The sequence below is a fragment of the Macrosteles quadrilineatus genome, unplaced genomic scaffold, assembly GCF_028750875.1.
Source record: "Macrosteles quadrilineatus isolate MER2022 unplaced genomic scaffold, UCM_ALF_1.0 Scaffold_8__2_contigs__length_117827958, whole genome shotgun sequence".
Taxonomy (NCBI): Eukaryota; Metazoa; Arthropoda; class Insecta; order Hemiptera; family Cicadellidae; genus Macrosteles; species Macrosteles quadrilineatus.
This window is the reverse complement of record NW_026542601.1, coordinates 31,928,422-31,940,625: the sequence shown is the minus strand read 5'-3', so window position 1 is coordinate 31,940,625 and position 12,204 is coordinate 31,928,422. Positions and strand designations below refer to the sequence as shown.

Sequence of the window (12,204 nt, the reverse complement as noted above, 5' to 3'; positions counted from 1 at the left end):
TCCCCAGCAAGACCTATAGTTGATAAGGGGAAGGCTTGCCACCCAGGGAGCCATTCATCCTAAGCCCATGCCTGCTGACAACCTTTAAGATGACATGTATTGTGTCAAAGCAAAACTATAATAAGGAATCAATATCAATGAGAGATAAGTTCCTGCAACACAATATAATTACTCAGTTCCACATTAAGGATCAAGTTTGACACAGGAAAAAGAAAAAAAGTAGAATGATTTTAAATTATTATATTAATTATATAATAATATCTCTGACAAGATAAAGAGGTCCAGTACTTCACTGACCAGCTTTTCCACCTTAAGCTTTACCACCTTCAGCTTGTCCACCTTCAGCTTTACCACCTTCAGCTTGTCCACCTTCAGCTTTACCACCTTCAGCTTGTCCACCTTCACCTTCAGATCCTTTCTTATCAGTTTTACCAGGAGATGCACAGTCATCTTTTCCATAGAACGATACAGAGGGATCTTGTCTGTATACAGCTCTCAACTAAACAGAACAAAAGAAGGGTAAGTATTAGGTAACAGTACTGGCAGTCGACAGAGACACTACATCAAGTGGCATCCTACGGCAGAATAGATCTTACCGTTGGGTAGCCCAACCTTATCACCATTGACCTCACAGCCAGATAAAAAAAATCAGATGAAACTCTGCCCGCAAACCTTTGAGTTGTACAACATGAGTTAAATTAAAAAAATGTGAAATTCAATGTTTCTTGTCACGGTTGTGCATTTAACCGGAATAAAATCTGATCCTGTTGCAAGGCACGGGTAGGCCTATAGCTGCTAGTAGTTATGAAAAAATGCTAAATTGAATATGTTTAAATCAGCTGTCTGAAACTGTGAAATAAGCATTTCTCTCACCCTGCTATGGAGACCAAGCTACAGAAACCCCATTATTGGAGAAGTTGTATTGATAGGTAAGAGATGACAACATCAAGCGAATAAGGGAGAGGTGGTTTCTCCACAGTTGTAAGAGTATAAACCGGGAATGGTATTTTGGAAAGATCAATACAAAGATTTTCCCCATTAGAAATCACAGCTTGTGAAAAAGAAAAGATTTTATGAAAGAAAATAAGAGACCATCCGAAAAAGACAAAAGTGTAATTGAAAAAAAAAAAAACAATTTAAGCCAAGGAGAAAACCAGTTGTATAAGACAAGCAAAATTTTCCCAAAGATTTTACTGATTAAAAATTGAACATGCTTGGTTAGGAATTTTAAATGGAAGGAGGATTTTATGAATTTTATTAATTTTACTCTTGGTCTGTCTTTTAAATTTATCTAAATTACTGTTATATTTGTTTTTCAACTTAAAATTTATTTAGTACTAGTTGTTGTACCCGTGCTTACTGCTTCACAACGGAAAGGACACTGAAGCGAAAAAAATTTATCTTGAATTCTGTTGTATAAAATAGTTACACATTCCCCTTTGGTTTCAGGAACATAACTCAATTGAAACTCTTAGTTTAACAAATATCTTTCTTTAAGGCTAGGCTAACTTATAAGGCTACCTCTAGTACGAATGCGTATGAGGCGCTGATGCATTTATGGAAATGATATACCCACACGATTCAATTTTCAAATGATAATATATAAATTATATTATATTATATACTATGTTAATGTTAGATATTTATAATGAATTCAATTATTGTTCAATGCCCAATGGTTATTCAATGACGATTATTCAATGATTCAATTATTGTTAGAAGAGTTAGTTATGTCTTTAGATTCAATACAGAAACCTACTACCTAATTTGTTTGTGAAATAATTATTATAGTATTTTTGTTAATTATTTCAAGATTGAAAACAGTGCAATATATAGGCTATTAAAATTACGAATATTGATTGACTCATGAATTCCATCACAATGATATAAAGGTACTGTGCTGATGTAAAGTAAGCCATTTGTTAATAAAGTTTCTTAAAGATGATTTAATCTATTTACAGATTACTTACCCTCCCTTCCCATTCCACGTATAGTACTGGGAGTTGTGGTACTCCCGCTTTTGCACACACTTCATTGAAATGTTTAGCAGTGTCTAAGTGGATTTTTTTGACATCAACCCAAAGAAGCACAAGGTTTTCATGACCATCTGTTTCAGCAATTGTGGGTGCAGATTTCTGACAACAAAAACATGATTATTTATAGCTAAACACTAATTAATTTATACATTTATCAAATAATACAGAATACAAACATTTACCTACATGAATAAGGAATAATAAACTACAGTTAGACATAACAGCTCATAGACAAAGGGTAGTACCTAATAGTCATAGACTAAACTGCATTCATTTTGTTAATAAATTGCCTGATTCAGCCAGAACTGTATCCTTCAAGATATTCAAATCTAAATTATGTGAATGGTTGATAAGCAATCCTTTTTATGGCATCCATGAATTTCTTAAAACAAAAGTTTATATTGAATTTTGATGTGTATCTACATGGTCCATATTCTCTAGACATGTCATATGTTATTTAACAAAGTATTTTTCTAAACTTTGTATTTTATTTGTTAATTTGGAATGTTTTGTATGTGTTTTGACTATGACTATTCCTTTGTACAAAGAAAGGTTATTGGCAATAAAACTCTTGATTCTTGACTGGTTTGGAGAGAAATTGGGAAATTTTATGTCTTGACGGTCAAAAATGAGAAAAAAAACTAATTTTTACCCCATAAAGCCTCGTTTCCATGGTCCGAGCAAAGCGGGTTCATGAACTTGTTAGAATAAATGTACACGTTTGTAGTAAATTTCATCAAAAACTGTTTATTTTTTATCGATTTATCGAGCTAACAGACACATATTATGAGTAAGGCAAAACAAAAAGAATACTTCAGAACTTTTATTATCATAAATAAAAGAATACAAAGATTAATAATTAATGTACAGTATATGAATTTAGACGGATAGTTTTTTTTTTTTGCCTCTGGGGACATGAAAACAAAAAAGTAAATCTGTCTCGGGTCCAGGTCTTACTATTAGACCCACGGACAAGCTTATTCCCAACGTGGAAAATTTGCCTGAACTCAAAAACTTTGACAAAACAATTATTTCTCCATTTACCATGTATAATGGAGAAAGTAAAAGCTCTATAGATACAATTAATATTCAATTGTCCACTCACCGTCACTGATGTTTTGAAGTATGCAAGACATCTTCTATCTTTTAACTCATCAGTACATGGATAATCAGCATCATAATACGCAACAAAGATAGTTTTTCCAGCGTACTTGGTAAATCTTCCGTCCAGCTCTTCCTAAAACAAGTAAAATCCAGTTACCGTACTATAAATGCCACCAATCAATCATTCTGTATATACAATAATTGATATCTAACAAAGTGCCTAGTAAGATAAGTTTTAACATTAATTTTAAACAACTAGTTGCTAGCCCGACAACAAGGATGGTAGCCATAACAATTTAAAAGTAAAGCTTGGCCTTTGGAAATAAATGCAATTTTCTACAGTCATTTTAAACACAAATTACAACAGAAAAATATAATAATCTGCAAGAGTAAAAAATCATTTGATGCATATCAAATGCATGTTGGTTTTTGGACAGGTATCTGGTATCTACAGTCCCACTTGTAACTGCTCTAGGCTGAAACACAGGCTGAGATAGAAGCCCAGCAGTGTGGCGATGTTTTGTCTGTCCCTGAGCCTTGGTAATATTATGCAAAAGATCAGGTATATTATATAGGCCACTGTGGTCTATGAAATACAAATTTTAGAGTAGAATTCATGATGTAGGCACACATTTTTCTGTAGAATACTAACGTGTCAAAATCGGTACGGCACATTTATTATTTATCAATTCTATATCTAGTTCTAGTGAATAGTTGGAACTAGAGACTTACCTTTGTTTGGATATCGACCTGGTCAAACTGTAATAAAATCAATTTTTGTATTAAAACAATAAATAATAAACGTTTACTAATTTATTTATTTTAATACATATACTTTGCAATAAATGGTGTAGGCTACTGTCCAACGGGATTGTAGGAAGTATTGTAATCCTGTAGGAAGTATTGTAAAGAACATAAAATCATTTGTAATATTAACAGTCCCTACATCTCAAATTTTTTGATGCATGTAAAGGAAAACATGACTATAAGATCGACTATTTCAGAAACTGTATATTTCCTTTTATTTACCTTTAACATGACTAACACTAACCCACAACAGTTATAAATATTTAAGTATAAAGTTGTTTAATAGATTTCCCACCAAAAGCAGCCACTACACCAAAGAAATTCAAAGCAGAGAGTCCTTCCTGAGAAGTTAAAAAAGCTCTTTTATATTTTTCTATAAATGAATTCACTATAACCACTAAATAAGCACAACCAAATAGCAAGATGTAAAACTTATAGCATGTTAATTAGTATTTATTGATCCACAAATTGTTATGCATGTAATTGATTGTACAAATGGCGATTTTGCCGTAAATAAATAAATAAATAAATAAATAAATAATAAACGATTTGAATTTTTAAGAATAATGAGCACTGTAAATCAAACCATTTAGCCTATTTTCGATTGTAATACATTTTATTACAGACAAGAACTATTGACGTTGATTTAATAATACCTTAAAAAAAATAAAAGAGATTTGGTATACCAATTTTCTATTTGCATTCATAGGCCTATGTCTTTATAAATCTATTGACTTATAATAATTGTTGTAATAATTTAACTAGGCTTTGAAGGTAGTTCTTAAATAATTGGTCCTATTGATTGATATTGGAGGTTGAAATAACAAATGAAAGTTGAAGTACTGTTACATCATAGACATAGAATCTTAGCAAAGTATGTTTAATCTATGATCTTAGTCAATTATTGCTTTTCCTTGGTTTCCTTTGATGAATTTCTTTTGCACTATTTAATATCACAGATAAAACATACTAGTCTATGATAATACATATTCACTATATCAGTAAAGCAAGTCTAAAATATATTACAGTTTTAGGTTTATCTTGAATGGAGATTTCTAATTTGGTTTTAATCGATTCAAACTTTTCCAATACATGAAAACTAGCAGCCTGTGTCACTTTGTGACTTCATATTCTGTGATATGTTTGATATAGTTAATAGGCCTAAGGGTGAAACGATCATCCCATATGATTTTCATTGTGTACGTGATCTCTTCGAGGCATCTTAGTAAAATTACAAATAATTGCTAATGAAACATCAGCTTAATTGTAAAAAGCTACTTAGTTTAGCCCCTAGACTTATCTAATGTTTTCAGGTAAGCTAGCTAAATTCAATTCTTTAAAAAAATTCTAACATAGCACATTAGTATAAGTTTTTGAAAGAGGCTAATACTTTTTCAAACTGCATAAAAGTTTATACGTTAATATCTTACCTCTGCTGTTGATTTTGATTTCATTATCATTGCCTGAAAAAAACAACAAATTTATGTTTAATTATGTGGCAAAATGGTTTTTTAAATACAGCAAAATAGCAGCTTGTACATTTTATTACTATTTTATCATCCATTTTCCTTCGGAATGATTGTTAAAGCAATTAATTTTCTGAGTAGAAAAAAATTCAATTTATAAAATAAATTAAAATTTAGCAGGGTAACATGAAATATAAAGCATTAGGACGGCTTTCGACTAATGGATCATTCAATTTATCACCATCCCTTCAATTTATTGTCTGAAATATGCGCAATATCTTACACATATTCACCTATAATAGCAAAGTTATTAATCATAAAACATATAATACCGTACTTTTGACTTTGGGCTCGTTTACCAGATTCTTCGCTACGGTACCATATTTTAAGCTATGGCATTTTACTTTGGGGACAGTGGTCAAATAGAACTTTGCTCCAACAATAGAAGGCACTAAGAATTTAAAAAAATTTCTAAGTACAGAGCCCATTATATAAACCCTTGTTCATTCAGAAAAAATACTTTCTGTTTTTAATTTATTTCTTTTGTATGTCTAGTTTATGTAAAAGTAAATGTCAATTCTGCACCTTTAAGATCACATTCACATAGTCATTTTAATAGACATAGGAATAATTTAGATTTCCAGTCAGGCTATAAGCAAGTCCCAAGAACATCTATATAATTAATACGCTACATGAAACTTTGTCGGTTGAACTCCTCCACCATTTCTTAACCGATTTTATCCATTTACGTCTCATTGGAAAGAGTGTGTCGCGTAGATTTGCAAACTGGCCTTACGTTTTTGAAAAAGCCCCTTGGGCTCTGCCCCAGTATGGCTTCGAAAGTTTCCATGTTATCCTTATGGAGAACATAATTGTTTACATTTTGATCAGCTGTATAATATTATTGCAGTACATTTATTTACTATTTGAGTTTGTGTAAACATAACCCCCAAGACGGATCGTGTTATTATGGCTGTACTGTATCTTAAATTTGTGCATTTATCGTGGTTTTGTGTAGCTATAATTTGTTTATTTCTTTTACATTCCTCCGACGCGACGACAACGAAACATAAGACAGGAGGCGTAGTCTAATCGTGATAACGACCGCAGCTACAGAACAGTGGCTTAACTCATCACAGTCAGCACCTGACCCTGGACAATCTCATCTTCAGGTTACCAATGCGCCCTAACACTATCCCAAAACGACTTTTCGTTCTCAATTGGCCCTCTATCAATTACCTGTATTGCCTGTACAGCGAGGCTTTTTGAGAAGGAGAAAACCGACCGGAATGCTTTAGGTTTATCAATAAAAAAGATAAAGACAACCTTATTTGGCTATAAGTCAGGAAATGTTTGTAGAAAACATTAAAAAGCAATACCAGTTTATGAAATATGATCAAATATTTACAGGAAATGTTTATTACCGTTATATACATCGTGAATTTCTCCATGAGCTACACACCGGTAATCTTTGAGTTAGACTCTTTTAAACTCATTGTAAATATGACCTGTGCAATTCGTTTTGAAATAACTCCTGCAATACTTTGCAATTGCTCGAATTCGAGCAACATGTACACTAGTTTTTATTATTTTGGTCAGAAATGGTTTTGCCAGCTAACCATTCCAAGCCGAAGCCAACCAACTCCATCTGACTGATGTTCATGTTGCATTCCTGTTTTACATTGTCTTTGGGAAATATCTTGTTTGTAGGCCCTAATTAATATACTGGTCAATTTACTGTAGTGAATCATTTGAGACTTTTTAAGCCTATTCATGTTTCGACTCCCGAAAGTACCGGTATACTCAAAGTCAAATCATCTTTATTCACAATATGCACACATAGCACATGAGAATAGTGTCAAATCAAAAACTTATGACTTTGACTAAGAATTTAAAAAATCCTCAAACGAGTATATTGGTTTGTGAAAAAGGTATTTTTTTAACATCTTCTTAAATTTATTAATGTTATTTTCAGTTTTTAACAAAATAGGAAGTCTATGTAGTTACTTTGCTTCAATATATAAAGGGGTTTTCATAAAATGCTAATCTATGGTGAGTGGGTATGACGGACGGTATTTTTATTTCATGTGTTATCATTATCAAACATATTCATTCCTTAGACACAGCATAATAGCCTATACAGCTAATGGCAATTAAGGGACCTACAGTTTATAGTGGAATCTGATCCACATTTTTGTCTTGCTATTAACGAATTGGTCTAATTATCAAATTTTCATCTATTTCCAACCCCAAAAATCTAGTTGACAGTTGACTTTTCAATTTCTATTAGCTTAGAATCAATTGCAATTGTGGGTTCAAACGTTCTCCTGCACTGAGCAGTCTCAAAGGAAACAAAATTACTTTTTGATGGATTTAATTTTCATTTATGATTGTTAAAAAAGTCTGTTAATTAAACTGATATGGCCAGAGTCAAAACGACCAGAGTGAGATAGAGCGAGGGAGAGGGAGGGTGGAACGTCGAGTTCGAGCCATCACATCAGCTGAGACGAGACTGGAGACGAAGATGGCTGGCATGAGGGATGGCGTGGGGAGTGAACAGTCCAATCAAAAATTCCTGCTGAAAATGTAATTTCTTAAACATAATAAGATCCTAATATTCATTTTAGTTTTTTTGAATATTAATATTTTTAGTCTAAAAACAATTTTTTTTATGAAAGAATAATTTTACTTTATTTATGTCAGTTTTTCTGCTTTGTATACTTGAACGCGTACCACCGTAGACGTCCATGCGTACCACCAATTGGGAGCCGCTGACTAGACTACTGTCTTTGTTTGGGATGAAAAGTTTTAAAATGAAGAGTAATCTAATTGAAATAATGTTGAACATCGATACTTATAATTTATTACTTAAAATGTTACTTTATTTTAGTACTTAATAATTAAATATAATACTACTGAGCAAGGCTTGCTCAGTAGAATTTTTCTATTACTAACCACATATAAACCTGTATCGGGTAGGTACTTACCATAAGGCAGCAGATTCCCAGAAATAGCTTCGCCATGCTAAAAGTGGAGTGGTTTAAGCAAATGATTCTTCCAAATATATACCAGGGTTCGTTGTACAATTAAGTATTATTATCGGCAATCAATATGTCAGCATTGCACACTTTCTAGGCCTGATAAATCGATAGATGACATCATGTATCAACTCGATATTTATACGCCAGCTCTAATAATTTTGCTGTGTGACTTTGGGTGTATGTCAGGTGTTTTTCGCTATTTAATTGCCAAATCATTGGTATATATCACTCACTGTCAAAAATGACGCAAACACATGTTTGACGCAAACACATGTTTGACGCAAAAACATGGTTGACGCAAACACATCGTTTGGTTCAAACTAAAATTAAATATTAACACCTTTCTTGTAATCTAGCGTTTCTAAAAAAAATTTGTCTAGCGACCCACCTACATCTTGGGTTTAATTTTGCGACCCAAAATTAAAAAAAAAAAATTAATTGCAAATAGATTTGTTAATATTATCATGTAAATCGTCTATTGCCACCTGTGGTAATAGCTCCTTCCCTAAAGGAGAAATATGCCTAGAACTAAAATATTTTCCAATTTGAAATAATCCTACTAATATTTTTAGTGAGAAAGTTTGGATGTATGGAAGGATGGATTAATGTTTGTGACAAGTAAACGCAAAAAATTCTAAGCTGACAGGGTTGGGGGTATGATGATAGCTCACATTCCCGATTAACATATAGACATATTCTTATCTAAAAAATCCTTTCGGATTCCGCCCCAGTGGCTCTGGAATTTCCCATGTTAACCTTATGAGTATTAATATTAAAAAGGAATTAAAGAATTTTATCAGCTATTTCACTTGCACAAGTTGGTTTTATGATATTAAATAGCATTAAAAAGTTATAAGGTTTACCTACAGAGTGCAGCACTATTATTTTTTTGCATTTATGACAACAGCTAATTTGAATCAACTAGCAACAAAAAGCTGTGGTACACAATGATAACTTTACTTTAGGAGGGAATGGACTTAATAACCAGCCTGTGTAAATGTAGGTGGATGTATTTAATTGTTTTTCTCTACTTTCAAACTTTTTTCAGTGCCTCAGACAAATTTAAGGAGCTTGGTTTTTTGAGCTTAGGTAGGTGGTTGGTTGGGAGAGCAAATTTATTTTACTCTCGATTGAAATTAACTGAAAGAAAGGTGAAGAAAAAAACCATGTATTTTAGGACAATTTATTACAACCGTCTTAGTACAACGAGCAAAAAAATTACAAAAATAAAGAGGTAAATAAGTATATTTTTTTTTACAAAAGTATAAGATATCAATTTTAGTGCAAAACTGTATAATGAAGAAACCTTTCAATAAATAAATAAATATATTATATCACATTTATTAGTCGTAATAATTTTACTGTGACCTTAAACTATGAATGGATACTGTACAATTCTGGAGTATAAGAATATCTTAAACATCAACAGCTGAATAATTCATCATAATTCATTGAGCAAGGATTTAATCATTGACTTTACACTCAAGTAGTACTAGTACAATAGTGTACTTCTCATCCTATTCTCAAACATGAAGCCTGGTTTTGATATGGATCAAAATGAATGTAAGAAAAGTGTATTTAGAATCCTATTATAATTAACATTATCTATCAACAATTATGATCTGATCAATTTGTTCTGGGAGTTTTACCTCAGTATCAGTTAAAAGCAACTCTAAAAACAGCAACTTTATACCGGTAGTTAAAATTCATTTTTATCAATTGTTTGAATATTTTATTTACAAAAGCAACAAGAGTATACCATACATTACTGTCAAAGATTGTACATGTCTTAATTCAACAACAGACTTCTACTAATACACAATAGTTGTTCATAGCACTATCCTATTTTTTGTCATTCATAAGATTATTCATTAACTAGATAACTTTGTATTGGCTTTGATTACATAATTCTATGAGTGTGAGGTTCACTTATTTAAACACCTTTAAAATTGCATCAAAAGTATTTAAGTATCACAACCCCTTTACTCCAATAAATAATCATCATAAAAGAAAATAAGTTAATGATTTCCTACCGACACCACTGCATGCACTAAAAATGTAGTGTATATAAATAATTTACCAATGGCACACATGAATATTTTAAGCTTACGCTAAAGAATCATCACATCTCTTTTTCAAACTCTCTAATCTCTAACATCTTTTTCTTTAAAACTAATACAAAAATATACTTCATAATCACAGTTTAGTGGTACAGTATTTCTAATGTTAATTTTCAATAGCTTTCAGATCATAATGGAACTACCTCTAGGTTGTCAATAAACAAATAAAGTTATAATTGCCTGCATTGATTACAGAAACATGTTCATGCTTCAGTTGGTTATCGTAGTTTACTTAACTGTCACGTACAGTACAGATAGTCTTTTAGGACACAAATATAAATTTTCTATGATCGTAAAGGCTAATTAAGAGAGTTGCTTACACTACCTACTTTACCAACAACCGTTTTTATATTACATTTGTGAAACTTCATTTTCATATTCTCTTTCTGTTACCAGTACTTTTTTTAGAGAGTTAACACAGCTACCACCATTCGTACTATAAATAGTGTTTCAGATAAAAGTAGACAAATATTACATATTTTTAGCAATAATGAATACATTGGAAAAGTTTATTTGCAACATTTAAATCAAATCAAACAAAATTATTAGATAAGTTGGCTTAAACTTTTCAAAGCATTACAAATTTACTTCTTTTCCCTCAATACTTGAACCCCATTGGTACACTTTACAACACTAGTGCTGTAAAGTAAGTAAACAAAGCAAATCTTTTTGCTAAAAAAATGTATATTAAAAATTTGGTTCAAATAATGGTTGTAGGTAAACATATTTTCATCTAACAGTTGAAGAGTGAAATTGAAAGGTTATCACAATAGCAACCACAACCAAATTCAAAAGGAAATTGTCATTGAAGTCCAATATTATTTTACAAAACTGACAATGTGCAAGAAAAGGACAAAAGGTATGAAGCTAGGGGTGAATACAGCTAAAAGGTGACAGCGTGATAATTCTTAATTCTTTGTTTGAAATTCATTGTTGGTGATGGTGAGTTAATGTTGTTCAAAGGTTCATTGCGGACATTTTCCATCACGATGGTAAAAAATAATACACAACGTTTTGGGATCTGGAATCTGATCCCATCCTAAGGTGAAAAAAACTTAACTAACACATTACAACTAACAATACACAAATGCCCAACCTAAGTTGGAATACACCACAGAAGGTAGCAGTAAAAAAATATGCACTGTATAACAGTCAAGTCATGATACAACATGCAAATAATAACCAATCACAAAACACTATAGTCTATAAAATACCTCAGTTTCAGTTCAGATTCAAGATCCAGAAACGTTGTGTATTGTTTTTTACCATCGTAATGGAAAATGAAAATGTCCTCATAAACCGTTGAACAACATTCTTAATTAATCCTAAAAGTTACGTATTTTAGTATTTTTTTTGTTGATTGTACTTTTGAAAACTTCTGACTAGCTCCACTATGATGTACATGCTGTAATACCCATATCCACCCCATTAAAACCAATATTAGGTTTTAACCTGAAGAGGGAATCCTTGGAGGCTGGCGGCCATGTTCGATTATTCCAAACAACTGTTGAAGGGTTATTTATCATCACATTTTTTTTTTAAAATACCAAATTGATTGTAATTTAAATATCTAGATCACTGTGGGATTTTGTTTCCTACTTTTGTAATTGTTTTATTACTATGAGTTATA

The 12,204-nt window shown here is 31.7% G+C and overlaps 1 protein-coding gene across 1 annotated transcript; it reads right to left on the bottom strand.

Moving 5' to 3' along the window:
- Positions 1–310: 310 nt before the first annotated feature.
- On the bottom strand, positions 311–5,448 carry LOC129000298 (uncharacterized). Its single transcript, XM_054427258.1, has 5 exons — positions 5,378–5,448; positions 3,873–3,899; positions 3,142–3,273; positions 1,971–2,135; positions 311–499 (listed from the first exon to the last, which is right to left on the bottom strand). Exons 1-5 carry the CDS (start codon positions 5,405–5,407, stop codon positions 311–313), a joined length of 543 nt encoding a protein of 180 aa, XP_054283233.1. The 5' UTR covers positions 5,408–5,448.
- Positions 5,449–12,204: the final 6,756 nt, after the last annotated feature.